The following is a 15,985-nucleotide window of genomic DNA, read 5'->3' on the forward strand; positions in this document are numbered from 1 at the left end:
ACTAACAAAATAAATCATCTAGTCACTCACTTCTCTCACAACCTTGGCTGGAATGACAGCTTCACAAACCACAGACTTTCCTCTTCCTTCTATCCAATTTATAGCAGCAGGTTTCTTGTCAGTACAGTAGTTACCACTAACTGCTAGAATCTGCATTTCAGGAAAATGCTCATGAAGTTTTGAAAGTGCCTTCTCTGTGCCCTGTCAACAGCACAACAAAATTAAAATGCACAAAGTTATTATAGATCAGAGGCTTTATTTGTATCTAATAACACTAATGAAGTACAGTAACTATAATATTTCTAAATACAATAAATATACTTCAAAAAAAGTGAGCATAAAACAACAGCAGCTTTATTAGCCATCACAGTGATGAATTTCTTGGGTATAGACTTCTACGGTTTCTAGGAATAAAAACAAAGTTCTTTGTAGTTCCTGATGAACGAGGACGTAAATGAAAACATAATGAGGATATTAGAATGGGAGAAGATATCTACAAAGGATTTATCAGATAAAGGGCTAGTATAAAAAAATCTATAAAGAACTTACCAAACTCTACACCCATAAAACAAATAATCTTATCAATAAATGGGCAGAGGACACGAACAGACATTTCTCCACAGATGACATAGATATGGCCAACAAACACATGAGAAAACACTCCTCATCACTTGCCATCAGGGAAATACAAATCAAAACCACAGAGATCCCACCTCACACCAGTGAGAATGGCTAAAATGAACTCAGGAAACAACAGATGTCGGGCGAGGATGAGAAAGGGGAACCCTCTTGCACTGTTGGTGGGAATGCAAACTGGTGCAGTCACTCTGGAGAACAGTATGGAGCTTCCTCAAAAAGTTGAAAATAGAGCTACCCTATGACCCAGCAATTGCACTAGGCATTGATCTAAAGGATACAAACAGGGATTCAAAGGAGCAGCTACACCCCAATGTTTACCACAACAATGTCCACAACAGGCAAAGTATGGAAAGAGCCCAGATGTCCATCGACAGATGGACAGGATAAACAAGTGGTATTACTCAGCCATCAGAAAGAATGAAATCTTGCCATTTGCAACAATGTAGATGGAACTAGAGGGTATTATGCTAATCGAGATAAACCAGAGAAAAACAAATACTGTATGATTTCGTTCATATATGGAATTTAAGAAACAAAACTGCTGAACATAGGGGAAGGGAGGGAAAAATAAATGCGATGAAAACAGAGAGGGAGGCAAACCATAAGAGAACACTGAACTCTAGGAAACAGAGGGTTGCTGGAGGGAAGGTGCAGGGGGGAGGGGTAAGGGGTGATGGGCATTAACGAGGGCACCTGATGTAGTAGCACTGGATGTTATATGCAACTGATGAATCACTAAATTCTACCCCTGAAGCTAATAATATACTCTATGTTAACTAAATTGAATATAAATTTAAAAATTTTTAATTTAACTAAATTTAAAAATGAATTTAAAAATACTCAGTGAGGATATAATACTTATAATCATATCACTGGGAGTAAGTAACTCAACCCATGATCAACATGTAATAAATTCCTTCTTCTAGTTATTCACATGTTACCTAAAAGCCCAAGTTACCAAGTCAATAAAGAGGAGTCAGACATAAAAGCAAATCCTGTTGTAAATGAAAGTCATTGGGAAAATGACTTACAAAAGTGTAAACAAGACTTCCAATTAACTGACATTAATTCAATCAATAACTCATACCTCAATAACCAAAATACTTACTGGCAATTTTTTAAAAATGTGTTTTGTGGTAAAATACATGTGACCTGGAACTTACCCTCTTAACTATCTTCAAGTGTATAGGTAAGTAGTGTTAAGTACATTCACACTGTAGTGCACCCCATCTCCAGAACTCTTTTCATCTTAAAAAACAAACTCCAAACCCATTAAACAGCAACTCCCTATTTCCTTTTCTCTTCCCCACTTCTTTCTGTCTCTATGAATTGAACTAAGCTAGGTACCTCATTAGTATGAATTTACTTAGCGTTTGGTCTTTTTTGTTAACCACATTATTTAACGTAGCAAGTGATCCTCAAAAGTTCATTTAGCATATATCAGATTTTCCTATTTTAATAATGGGGTTTAAAAACATCCCATTATATGTACATACTACATTTTATTTATCCATTCATCTGTCCATGAACACTTGGGTTGCTTCTACCTTTAGGCTATTGTGAATAATGCTGCCATGAACATGGGTGTGCAAATAAGTCTCTGAAACTCTCAATTCTTCTGGGTAAATACCCAGAAGTGGATTTGCTGGATCATAATTCTATTTTTAATTTTTTAAGGAACCACTCTACTGCTTTTTGCAACTTTTAAAACCTATGTATTTAGTCACTCTCTTTCAGAACGGTCCTTATATACAGGTAAACCACAAAATAAATCTTGCTAACCTAATGGACTTTAACACTTCACATTTGTGAATATTTGTAAATAACAAATATCAGTAGAATAAAATGTAAACCATACAGTCTTCTTATGGGGAGATAATAAATGGACTATACACATGAACTTGGCCTCTGACATACAAGTCTTGAGGTCTCTCAAAGAGGCGAGCTTTCAAAGTTTATAGGACCTCGTTAAGAAGCACTAACCCCAAGATTCTTCTCAGCCTTCTGAATAGACCCAGAGCATATATAATGCCAAGTTTAAACATATCAAATACAAACACTGGTCAAGAAATGCCTGATGAGTTATATGAATCAGTATTTAGCTTTCAATAAAAATCTTTCAATCAAGTAATCATTTGAGTAAGTAGTATATGTACATGACACAAAATTTAAAAATATAGGAGGGCATAAACAGTAAGTCTGCTCCCCACTCTTATCTCCCTGACACCAGTTCCCCTTCCCTGGGTCAATTGTCTTGCAAGTTCTATTTTAGTCTATCCAGGCTCACCTTTGAAATCATGTTCATCCCCATTGCATCACCTGACCTGGACTGGAAACGGATATAAAGATTGCGACCAGCCATACTCATATGAAGTTTCTGCAGACGTGCAAATCTGTAACCAAAACCAAATATTTTTTTGATTTGTTGAGAAGACGGAAGTTACCTTAAAAATCTAGTTCTGGGGATCCCTGGGTGGCGCAGCGGTTTAGCGCCTGCCTTTGGCCCAGGGCGCGATCCTGGAGACCGGGATCAAATCCCACATCGGGCTCCCGGTGCATGGAGCCTGCTTCTCCCTCTGCCTATGTCTCTGCCTCTCTCTCTCTCTCTCTCTGTGACTATCATAAATAAATTAAAAAATATATATTTTTTTTAATTAAAAAAAAAATCTAGTTCCATTGATTTATTTTTACACATAAGAGAATGCTCATGGAGATTACTTATTATTTTCTTCTTTAACTAACATTATGTTAGAACACTAATTCAACTGTCTCATATGCCACATGAAGGGAAAGCTGCTGCACTCAGCCATCATCATACACAAACTTTAAAAGTCAAAAAATAAATAAATAAACATACATATAAACTTGAACTAAATGGAGCTATCAATGGGGTGCCTGGTGGCTTAGGTGGTTAAGTGTCCAACTCTTGACTTTCGCTCAGGTCATGACTCGGGGGATCTCAGCCTCACACATCAGGCTCCATGAACTGTGAAGCCTGCTTGAGATTCTCTCTCTCCTCCTTCTGCCCCTCCCCTCACTCATACACGCACCCTCTCTCTAAAAAAAAATAATAATAAAATGAAGCTAACATTTGTACTGATTATGTTACTTTATAAATTAATTTTCTGTATTCAAAGTAAATCTACTATCCAGATATTTACTTCTATCCTGCTTGGAAAATCTTTTTTTCAGGCAATTCCTCCCTATGGCAATTCTAAGTCAAAACTCATCTAGGACCAAGTAACAGTCTAATCAAAGTGAGCTTTGTAACACCAACACACAAAGAGACTAGCTCACGCTATTTTTTTCTATCTACTTGTATGGATTCTTTTGAATCAACATTATGCCCCCACCGACATCCCTGTAAACCAACCACAAATATTACTCATTTTGAATAAACGGTCTTAAAGGTAATATTTTGTTATGTGACCTGAAGCAGGCAGTATGTTAACAGGCTAACAGTTAAGTTTAGCAATCACAGAGGAGAACACTGGCTCTGAAATAAACATAAATGAATATATAAACCCACACACATACCTGCTGGTACTGTCAAAAGCCTCCTTTATCACTGTGAACCCTTCAGGTGTCTCAAGCCAGGCCTTCACTTCTGCAGAGTCACAAGCACGGGGAAGACGTACCACCGGGCCACGAGTCATCCCATCTGCAAGGATTCGACTGCTGGCACCTCCACCAAGCTACACAGAGGATGTTACAGAAGGACACGTTAATCCTGCAAACACTTCTGCTTGTTCCAAAAGGTGTCCTTGATTGTCCCCAATCTTTTCTCATTGCCTGGCTTAAGGGCATATCATAAAACAGGCAAATATACAAATGCCAACTTACACCTATTGCTCTGCAGCCTCTATTAGTGCTGGCCACGAGACAACCTTCTGTTGTGGCCATCGGAACCTGAAATTCTTTTCCATCCAAGCACAGAGGCCCTGCCACTCCAACAGGGATGGGCATATATCCAATAACATTTTCACAACAAGCTCCCATCACCTAAAAGGTAAAATTTGGCACCAAGTGAAAATCTGTTATTGCAAACAGCTCGTCATCAGTAACGGTCTTCAAACTTAAACCTTTAGCGTATTTGTCAACAAAATCTTTTATTTACTCTTTTTTTAAAAAAGATTTTATTTATTTATTTTGAGGGGTTAGTGCAAGAGAATCTCAAGCAGACTCCCTGCTGAGCTTGGAGCCAACTCAGGGCTTTACCTCATGACCTTGAGATCACCACCAGAGCTGACACCAAGAGTTGGATGCTCAAACAAGTGAGCCACCCAGGCGCCCCTTTTATTATTCTTTAAAAGTATTTAAAAGTACTAAAATCGCAGAGTAATAACTACAAATAACAGGAAAAGTATTTTTAGTTTCTAGAATCTGTAATCATTAGCAGAATACAAAACTATAATAAAATGATTTTTAAAAAAGTTTTATAAAATGATGTACATAGGGGCACCTGGGTGGCTCAGCCAGTTAAGCGTCCACCTTTGGCTCAGATCATGATCCCAGAGTCCAGGGATCCAGTTCTATGCATCCCATGTATTTGGGCTCTCTGCTCAGCAGGGAGCATACTTCTCCTTCTCCCTCTGCCTCCTGCCCCTGCTGCTTGTGCTGTCAAATAAATAAATAAAATCTTAAAAAAAAAAAAAAAACGATGTACATATAAAAGACTAATCAAGAAAAACTAAAAAAAAGCTGAAGAAAGCTGAAGAGTAAAGTAAAGCTAAAAAACGATGTACATATAAAAGACTAATCAAGAAAAACTAAAAAAAAGCTGAAGAAAGCTGAAGAGTAAAGTAAAGCTGAAGAGTAAAGTAAAAGACTAAAAGCTACAAAGCAAACTTTCTCAAAACAAGAAAACAACATACCAAGGAGTAATTATAGTCCCTGTACGGTAGATACTGGAGAGAAGAAGGCTCTGGAAGTTTTCTGGAAAGTAACTGTCGGCGAATAGATACACCTCGTTCATGGGTTTCCATCAGAGTTTCCAACTTATAAGCTGGGATATGCTTAGCATTGACTAATTGGATGATCTCCGCATCACTAAGGAATTTTGCACCTTTCTAAAGAAATGCAAAAAAAAAAAGGGGGAAAGGAGGAGGAGTTGGTGTGAGGAGGAGGACAAAAAACTTGAAGTGCATTTCATATTCTTCATAATAAAGGCATTTAATACAAACAACACTCTCAATAGAGGAGAACCCAAAAAAGTTTGAAGTTCTGAAGGAGATGATTTGAATAGAAATAATATCAAAATGAAAGCAAATTCTTTCTAAAAATGACACTAAACAAATGTAAAACCAAAGCAATAAATTTTGCAAAAGTTCGTAAAAAAATAAATTCAAACTTAAAATTCCAATGCTCCCCCCCAAGTTGTGTTAACTCTGTATATAGGGATCCCTGGGTGGCGCAGCGGTTTAGCGCCTGCCTTTGGCCCAGGGCGCGATCCTGGAGACCCAGGATCGAATCCCACGTCGGGCTCCCGGTGCATGGAGCCTGCTTCTCCCTCTGCCTATGTCTCTGCCTCTCTATCTCTCTCTCTATGACTATCATAAGTAAATAAATAAAAAATTAAAAAAAAAAAACAAAAAAAAAAACCTCTGTATATAGCAAGACAATTCAAGTATCACTACGCACATCAATAGGAATGAGGGAAAGTGAAAGAAAAACAAACCTGATGCTACTCTCACTCACGTGCACATAAATTAAGAATGAATCACATTAAGCAGATATGACAAAAACAATATTCACATTAAAGCCTGATTGGACTCATACGGTCATGGAGACAGAACACTCACTCACATGTCACTAAGGAAAACAAGCTTTTTCGTGGGCATCAAGCTTACTTTAAAAGCAAATTAAAAACAAAAAAAACTTTCTTCGGTTTTTGAAGCTTGTTTTTGAGTTAAACCTTTTCTAGATCCCAAAACACTCGAGAATAGAGTAGTGGCTTGTCTCTCTGGCAAACAGTAATAAAGTACAAAGAGCATTGACTTTGAGCCAGTAAATCTTGGGACTCTTGATCTTAGCTTTATTTCCTAAGTGTATTACTTTGGGAAAGTAAGCTTCCTGGAGCCTCAGCTTTCTCTTTCTCATCTGAAAAATGGAGATAATTCCAACTATCTCACAAGGTTGTGGGAAATAAATAAATAATTTACTACCTGTAAACTACACAACACAACACCCGGAACCTAACAGGTACTCGATAGTTATAATTTCTTTCCTTCCTCTAATAAATAAATAAAAAAAAAACAACTCCTTTTCTTAGGAAAGATATAAAGCTTGAGTTAATTTTATTTTCCTCACCTCTGCATTCCCAAGTATCTGTAGACATTCTTCATTAGGCCGAGGCTCCATGGGAAGTTCAATTTCAGGTTCCTGTGTCTCTACTTCCACCAAAGTATCAAGTAAGGAGGAGTTACCAACCACAAACGTAGCTCTGCTTGAGGTGTCAGTTTCTGCCACAAAGGGTTTTATGACCTCAACTGTTCAAGAGATCGAAAGAAATCTCACAACATGGAACATAGGTTTTGTTTTGTTTTTCCTTTCCCCCACCACACGTTGGAGACCTTGAGCCCGGTCCCAGGAGACCGTAGGAAGGATATGAACATAAGTTTTAAAATGAACTCAACTTCTTGACAAATCACGAATGGAAAAACAGAAAAAAAACAAACGAGAAATCACCTTTTCTTTCTCTGTTTATCCTTGTCTCCTCCTCTGCTGCATGGACTTTCTGGCTATTCCTGACCAGCACAGGTTCACGTCTACAACAATCATCTGGGACTTTTTTGGGGGTCACTACAGGCGATGTTATAGGGTTTTTTAATGAGAGTGTAGATTCGGTCTCAGCTTGTTCAAAGAAGATATACTTGACAGCCAGAAGGAGAGCTAAACCTAGGGTAACAACTTGTTCAATATCCATGCTGATCATTCTAAATTAAAAAAAGCAAATTAAAATGTTATTACTCAGAAATAAGAAAGGCTCAGCCTAAACTTTTAGTAACACAGAGTGCTATGATTAATACACAACAAAGCAGGTCTCGGGGAACTTACTTGGAGAGATAAAACTGCCAAAGGGAAACACTTGGTTCAATTCTCTTGGACACATTTTCATCCAGTCCTAAAGAAACCCTGGAGTTTTCTGATGTACTGTTTTGAGGAGAAGGATCTGCTATCCAGCGACTATGGGCATGAACAAGAACCAAGCCTAGAGACTGAAATAAAAGGTCATGAATTATGTATCCTCTGCATGTCAACTTCTCATCCTTAGCATCTGGATAAGCAGACACTGTCTCCCATGGCTTCCCCTCAGCGTGAAAACCACGCCCTATACTTGCCCCGTGACTAAGGCAATGGTCCCCTGAACTACTGAAAACATTTCAAACAATGGGTTTTCAAAGAGATGCCAAGTAGAGGAACTTGAAAAATCTGTTCAGAGAGAGAGGAGGACCCTCAAATAAATGAGGCACAAGGAAAGAAAAAAGGTAGAGGAGCATCAATCAAAGAGACAAAAATTGCAGAAAGCTAATAGGAAGAAGAAAAAAAAGTCGAAAAGCAGAATATGACACTGGAACTAAAGATACTAAAGGAAGAAGAAAACTATATAGTTACCATAATCATCTTAACTCTCTGAGTAACAGGATTTGGTTTATTTTCTTCTTCTTCTAAAACTCGAGCAAAATGGCTCAGTTGCCAAATAGGACGACCCTCGCGGCTTTCCCGAGAAAGCTACAAAATAAACCAGTGTTACATTAGAAGGTACGGATTTTATTTATGTGAATGGATGTGATGAGAAACATTACTCTTCTGTTAATACCATAAGTAAGAACTGCTCTTACCTCTAAAACCAAGGAAACGCAAGCTGGGAAGAAAGTCATAAACACGAAGTAGTTGGCAAGAACTGACATACAGCCAAAGCAGCACATAATTTCAAGTTGACGCACCCCTGGTTAGAGAAAAATTAAATGTATAATTAGTACAGTACATGTATTTTTGATGCTGCATACATCACAGGGAATTTTCCTCTCAGTAGACAAATATGAGAAAATATTAGTATAATACGAAGCTCTTTGCTATCTCCTAGAAGAAGAATGAGGAACTCTGCGGTGATGCCAAGCCTTAGAGCACAGAAGGAATAGCTAGCTCCCTCAAGAAAGGAAAGCTGGTCTTCTCCATCATCTCCAACCCGCACATTGCCAGGCATGGCTGCTGTACTTCACACACATCTGATAATCCCCTTTCCCCACATGGTAGCACTCTGTTGGCCAGGCTACACTAATGAGCAAACCTCCCATTGCTGGACCCAATTCCACTCTTTACCAGAAAAGCAATACACCTGTGGATCAAAGACTCTCTATAAAACTTACTACCAGCTATGCCATTCCTGATACAGTACCGTGATATACTGTAGAGTACTACTCAACTCAAATTTCAATGTAACCTCTACTGTATCTATTTATGCTCTTATAATTTTAGTTAATTTCACTGATCTGTTTAAAAAATTAAATAAATGCAAAGGCAACTCAAGATCCAAAATTAACAAACATCCCACTACAAAATGTTAAGTTACCTCTTGGTAATCTTCCCAAATATAAGGTTAACAGATTATAGAGCTGAAAAAGACCTTCGACTACCAAATCTTATTCCCTCAACATTACAAATAAACTTGAATATAAAACATATTTCTGATGCCACTCATATTAAAAATAAAAATATTTTGAAAAGTAAATAAAAAGCTATTCCCTCTTATAAAACCAACGAGAATATAAAAAACTCAACAGAGTATTTCATTTTTGAATTATAATAGATCATTTGGCTGAACAACAGAAAACATATATTGTATTTTTCTTAAAATTCTACAGCATTGTATCAACTACAAAAAAAAAAATCTACGGCAACTACTCTCAAATTTGGAAATTCAAGAGAAAGCATAACTATAACAACAAAAGCATTATTACCAGTACTTTAGAGAGTAGCCAAATGTAATCTTCAAACTGGAGACCACAGAAACAATACTTGACAGATGCTTTTACAACCTGGTTATCCAGTTTCCCTCTGCACAACAGTTAACTACTGTTATTGCCATATGCTCTCCTGGCATTCTTCCCCACTCCATCCCAGAACAGTCTCTCTGTGCCACTTTGCTACTACACAAAGAAACAGCATCAATCTATATACTTCCAAGTTAAGACTTCTTTCTTTTTAGTGGCTTTCCAAAGGGTTACTTCCTTGTTAATATGTTATACCTGTCCTTTTCTACCCTAAGCCAAATCCCTAATTATACCATTTCTGTATAGCTGTATATGCCTAACTGGCTTCTCCAACTATAAATCTGTCTACTTCTCTGACTCAGCATGCCAAAATTCATCACCCTACTCTCCACATCAGTTTCAAATGAATAATCCTTGGTTTCATGGCCTACTACCAGTTTCTGACTAATCTTCATCTTCCTATATACTCCTTTGTTTGAATAAAATCACAAAGGTATGCTTTCACCCAATCAAAAACATTTTTCTTGATGGTGCTGGTGGTTATATAACTACCTTTGTCAAATCCAAGACTATACCTCAGAAGTAGATTTTAAGGAATGTTCATTTTGAAAAATATTTAAAATGCCTTCTTTGCTAAATGTTGAGAGATTTTAAAACAAAATAAATAATAAATTTATGTTTCTCAGAAAAAAATATATTTAATATACTACCTAGTGAAGAGACCTCAACTAATAATGACAACTAACTACTTTCATCAAAACTAGATAATTTACTTTGAAAGAATGAAGCGCTTTAACGAGGACACTCAGATACCAGGAAACAGACTAGAATGGTAGTTATAAAGGGTAGCTACCTGAGAAAGCCATAAAGTCTAGTCTTAATGATTAGGAAACCTTAACAACAGCATGATATATTCATTCTGGAAAATTTCCAAACCAGGCCACAATTTTTGTCCTATATAACAGAAGTCCTATGTCTGATATTTAATATCTCTCAACTCTCCAATTAAAGATTAAGAAACATGTGTTGAGACTAATGCTAGGTACTCAGTAATACTGCATACCATCTGATTAAATCTTCCAGAACAGCCTATTAGGTGGATCTAACATAGATCCGGCCCACTCCTGATTCTTGCACTATCTCCTACATGACATTTAAAACACAAGCAACCAAGTCACTAATTTAGTCTGGGCAACAGCAGGAGCTGGAAGGTGCTTTTCAGATGAGACCTAGAACACAATTTTGATTAAAACTAAACAAAAATCAAAAACAAACACTACAAAGTCATCAAAACAATGGTGCATAGAAAGAGAAGGTAACAATAGTGAAAAATAAATTAGTAACCTGCTACTAAATTTTCACAAAAGCAGACAGACATAAGGTCAGATAAACCCACATACTCATTCAATTAAAACCTTTTAAGAATAACATCAGACTTTAAAAATTTAAGAATTAAGAATAATCAATGCAGTCTAAGATATTTTTCTTTCCCTTCATCTACAAACTTATTTCAAAATATATTAAAAGGGACTCCTGGGTGGCTTAGCGGTTTAGCGCCTGCCTTCAGCCCAGGGACTCTAATCTCAGAGTCCCAGGATCGGACTGATGAGTCCCACATCAGGCTCCCTCCATGGGGCCTGCTTTTCCCTCTGCCTATGTCTCTACCTCTTTCTCTCTGTGTCTCTCAAGAATAAATAAATAAAATCTTTAAAAAATATATATATTAAAAATCGCTTACAAACCTGACATGGTACCAACTCCAATCACCAGACACTCTACAAGAGCATCAAGGGTGAATGTGGGACCTAAAATTGCCATTCCACGAGCAATATTTTCCCGTACTTCATCCTAAAAATACAGACGAAACATAGCAATGAGGGTAAGGTACAAAACAACTTTTACAAACATTAGAGAGCATTCTAGGGCCTCCACTAAAATCTAATTTGCTATACGATGAGTAAAATAGACAATGTAAAACCACTAACAGGCATTCCAGATGTAAAGGATTAAGAAAAAGGTCATATACAGTGCCCTGCTTTCCCTTTCCACTGAGTGAGATGCTTCCTGGGAAGACTGCTTTGAGGCAGTGCATCATTCCTGCCAGTTAAGTATCTCATAATGAAATACTACAACATTTTATATTTGGCTACCACTGACAGTTCTTAGTTGCAAATTTTTTGAGAACTTGTTAATACTATGAAACTTAAACCATATTTTTGTCAACATGCTCAAGTGGTCAAGATATTCATCAAATACATCATCAAGGCAGAATTACACGCTGCTTTATTCTCAGGTACTTTGATGCAAGATTATTAAAAACTTTAGTTTATTAAAAAACTTTAGTGACTCATGAACACTAAGATAAAACTTCAGATGGAAAATGTTGGTGTTAATACTAAAGTTTTAGAAATAAATCTACCAATGGAGACTCTCTTCCATTACATCCTGTCCTGTTCTGATAGTTTCAGTAGGTAGATGCTCTTACTTATCCAAAAGTCTTACTACTTTAATTTCTAAAGTCTTCGAAGTAGGAAAATGGGGGAAGATTCCAAATTCCAGAAAATATGGAATTATAATTAAGTTGTTAGGTTAATGGGACAGTTCTTAGGGCACCTAAAATGACTGTCTTAAGACTTGACTAACTTAAAACTGTGGACAACTCCTGAATCTTGAACTAGGAAGAAACTACTAATGCTTCCTATTACTGTGAGCAAACTGAAAAAAAGGAGTACTATTAAATTCATATCTTAAAAATAATACTTACCTGTGAGTTGGAACTGAGGGCAAATTTTGCTAGAGCACTTGCTCTGGAAAGGTCAATCAGAAGTAGGAAGAAGGGTAAAGCTTCACTGGAAAAAAAAAAAAAATCAAGATGACCAGGTACATTTAATAGGAAAAGAATGTGGCTTAAAAATGCTTTCTAAAATAAAACAACCGCCTCATACTTTAGCATGTGTACCTTTTCTGTAGCCCAAAAGATACACCTTCTCCTGACTCCCCTTTGACATCCTCAAAGCTAAACATATGCATTGCTCAAAATATTTGTTAAAAATGTAATATATACATATATATATATATTTTAAGATTTTATTTATTTATTCATAAGAGACAGAGAGAGAGAGGCAGAGACACAGGCAGAAGAAGAAGCAGGCTCCCCACTAGGAGCATGATGGAGGACTCAATCCCGGAATTCCTGGATCACACCCTGAGAGCCTAAGGCAAACGCCCAACCGCTGAGGCACCCAGGCATCCCAAAATTGTAAATATATTTACACAGAAACACCTTTTGATAATTTGATAGCAAAATATCATCCTAAGTAAAAAATATATCTTTGAATTAGCATGGGGAAAAGAACTGAAATATATTTAATTTTTTTCTTTAATCACTATTTATGGAAGGATAAACTGAACAAGCTTTCTGGAGACAGCTGGCAATAACAGCACTCTGAAAACTTACACAGCCATGGTCTCATATCCTAAGATTGAATATGAACACAAGTTTAGCCACAGAGACATTCATCAGTGTTATTAATAGAGGAACTTAAATAACCTAACAATCTAATCCTAAAGCATTAATGAACTATAAGATATTCAGACAAGGGAATACTAGACAACCATTACAAATAATTAATTTAGCATTAAGAACATGCAAAGATGGTGAGAACTATTACTAGGCATAAAGAAGTTATAAAGGCATAAAGAAGTCATACGATCTCAGAATTTTTAAGCATAAAAAACGTGAGAAAGGATATATACCAAAATGTTAAAAATTATTAGCATTTGCTAAATGAAGGAATGAAAAATTTCCCCATATTTCTTATAAACTTTTGAAAACATATATATTATAATACTGTATAGCTTGGAGAAGAACAGTTCTTAATAATATATATTCTGAAAAAAAGTATATTTATCTTTTAAATACTTACTTCAAGCCTGTCAATTCTTTATCTAAGAAATGAATGACAACTGTACTGAACACAAAACTTGAAAAAATTGTGAAGAGGCCAGCAATACCTAAAATGACAAAATTCAAACTGAAAAAAATCATCCTTTGTTACAAAAATAACATACAGTCCTATAAAATATTCTGAAAGAAAGTATTATTTTCTCCAGATTCTTATGATCTCAAATATTAGGATGTTTACTTCCATAAGGAATCCACTGAATGCATGCATTCAGTAAGCAATATCCATGTTTCCATATGTAGGATTTGAACAAAGAAAAATATGGACTTCCATAGCAAATTAAAAACTTGACAGAACAAAGAAGTTAAATGTATAAAATGATTACCCAAAATATATTTTGATCCAAGTTGACGTAAATTCTGGAACTGGAAGTAAATATACAGGATTGCTATGCATCGTGTTATTGTCAGAATTATAATATCACTGCTTAAAACATCCTATTGGAAGAGATAGAAAAAAGCAGCTTTACCTTTTAAAATAAGTAAGAATTTTTATTTTGTATGCATCACTAGTTTATAATATCACGATAATACAAATATAGGCACAAGTCAAATAAAAATATTAAATATGCAAATAAAAAATTAAACCCAATTTTTAGAAAATCCACTGTTTAAAGCCAATCATTTTTCTGTTAGTCACTTTTAAAGCTATTATTTTCTCAAGTAAAGTCAATTACACTCATTTTATGCAGAAAAGGCAAAAAGCGTATTTCCAAACAAAAAGTAAATGGAAGCTTGAGGTAAGTTCATGAATACTAAAGATAAAGATTTTATTTGTAATTTTTTTTTATTATAGGGTCACCAAGAGGAAGATACTCTTCAGAAACTAAAAATGTGATTTAATTAATTTCACAAACCTCTTCAAACTTTGGACACTCATAATTCCAACCACAGATCTTATCGTTACCAGTAAACATGTTCATGGACATCATACAGATGGTCAGTGTCACTGTCCCCACTATTACTTCCCAAGGATGGGAGGCCACAAAAAGGCCGTGCATTCGGAAAAGTCTTGACAACATTGTAGCTACAGAATCCTTGGATCCTGGAAGGAAGATCAAGTGTGAACATTTAGTACAGAGCTAACTGTATTTTTAGGAAAAGATTTTAAGATTTTGCATTGTAAACCCTGCTTTTGTAGGCACAGTATCTTATATATATGAATAATACTCTTTGATAGTGTTCCTTATTAGTTATGGAAAATAATTACAAAATTAAAATAAGAGGACTCTGATATTACTTTTTTACTCACAAAACTTAAATCCTCTATTAGTCACTAGCAACCAACTTAAAAACTAGCTATTTCTTACAAGTTGTATGAATTTAAGCATTTATGATGAACCCAAATAAATATCTCAGCCCACAACATTATCTGAGCCAAGGAGGACAGCAATAAAGCAGAAAAAAGAAGTGAGAAACAAATACTCGCATTTGTTTTCTAATTACCATTATCCTGGTATAAAATGCCCACGAGCACCCTCTATATTCTCCACATTCTTGTTACCCAAAAGGCAAATACCAATCTACATGTTAAGTATCCTCCTCAAAAGCAGGGGTCCATTAGTACACTTTTCCATACCAGCTAATATATGACATAATGTTAGTAGCAAAAGGTTGTTTAATAAAACTTCCTACTGCTGTTTTTTTTTTTAAATTTTTTATTTATTTATTTATGATAGTCATAGAGAGAGAGATAGAGAGGCAGAGACATAGGCAGAGGGAGAAGCAGGCTCCATGCACCGGGAGCCCGACGTGGGATTCGATCCTGGGTCTCCAGGATCGCGCCCTGGGCCAAAGGCAGGCGCTAAACCGCTGCGCCACCCAGGGATCCCCCTACTGCTGTTTTCACCAGAGAAAGTCTTTCTCCAAATTTTACAGGTAATAAAATGCCACAACAGTACTGGAAGAGGAGGATGGCTGGCCAAAATGGGTATCTATGACATTCAAAAATTCCCCACAGACCATACAGGTAATTTTTTTAAAAAAATTATTTGAGGGGATCCCTGGGTGGCGCAGCGGTTTGGCGCCTGCCTTTGGCCCAGGGCGCGATCCTGGAGACCCGGGATCGAATCCCACGTCAGGCTCCCGGTGCATGGAGCCTGCTTCTCCCTCTGCGACTATCATAATAAAAATTAAAAAAAAAAAAAATTATTTGAAAGAAAGAGAGAGAAAGAGAGAGAGCGCACACACAGGAGGAGGGGCAGAGAGAGAGAAAAATCCCAAGGAGACTCCCTGCTGGGCACGGAGCCTGGCATTGGGCTTGATCCCAGGACCCTGAGATCACACCACCTGAGCTGAAATCAAGAACTGGATGTTTAACCAACTGAGCCACCTAGGCGCCCTTGGAGAGTAAGTCTGATCTAACGACCACCAGAACTAAACTTTCCCG

General features: G+C 36.6%; 1 protein-coding gene across 6 annotated transcripts in view; it reads right to left on the reverse strand.

The window, feature by feature from the left end:
* Nucleotides 1-15,985, reverse strand: part of HMGCR (3-hydroxy-3-methylglutaryl-CoA reductase) — a 46,084-nt gene that overhangs the window by 3,401 nt on the left and 26,698 nt on the right. For all 6 annotated transcript variants that reach the window (XM_072736982.1, XM_072736981.1, XM_072736979.1 and 3 more), the window contains 15 exons: nucleotides 14,454-14,641; nucleotides 13,923-14,034; nucleotides 13,559-13,646; nucleotides 12,397-12,481; nucleotides 11,375-11,480; nucleotides 8,481-8,587; nucleotides 8,254-8,370; nucleotides 7,696-7,856; nucleotides 7,327-7,574; nucleotides 6,949-7,127; nucleotides 5,514-5,708; nucleotides 4,483-4,641; nucleotides 4,177-4,334; nucleotides 2,927-3,032; nucleotides 31-201 (listed from right to left, as the gene is read on the reverse strand). In XM_072736982.1, the coding sequence (XP_072593083.1) occupies nucleotides 31-201; nucleotides 2,927-3,032; nucleotides 4,177-4,334; nucleotides 4,483-4,641; nucleotides 5,514-5,708; nucleotides 6,949-7,127; nucleotides 7,327-7,574; nucleotides 7,696-7,856; nucleotides 8,254-8,370; nucleotides 8,481-8,587; nucleotides 11,375-11,480; nucleotides 12,397-12,481; nucleotides 13,559-13,646; nucleotides 13,923-14,034; nucleotides 14,454-14,618 (2,157 nt within the window). In that variant the 5' untranslated portion in view covers nucleotides 14,619-14,641. The remainder of the gene's footprint in view (nucleotides 1-30; nucleotides 202-2,926; nucleotides 3,033-4,176; nucleotides 4,335-4,482; nucleotides 4,642-5,513; nucleotides 5,709-6,948; nucleotides 7,128-7,326; nucleotides 7,575-7,695; nucleotides 7,857-8,253; nucleotides 8,371-8,480; nucleotides 8,588-11,374; nucleotides 11,481-12,396; nucleotides 12,482-13,558; nucleotides 13,647-13,922; nucleotides 14,035-14,453; nucleotides 14,642-15,985) is intronic.

The sequence above is a fragment of the Vulpes vulpes genome, chromosome 14 (genome assembly GCF_048418805.1).
Source record: "Vulpes vulpes isolate BD-2025 chromosome 14, VulVul3, whole genome shotgun sequence".
Lineage (NCBI taxonomy): Eukaryota > Metazoa > Chordata > Mammalia > Carnivora > Canidae > Vulpes > Vulpes vulpes.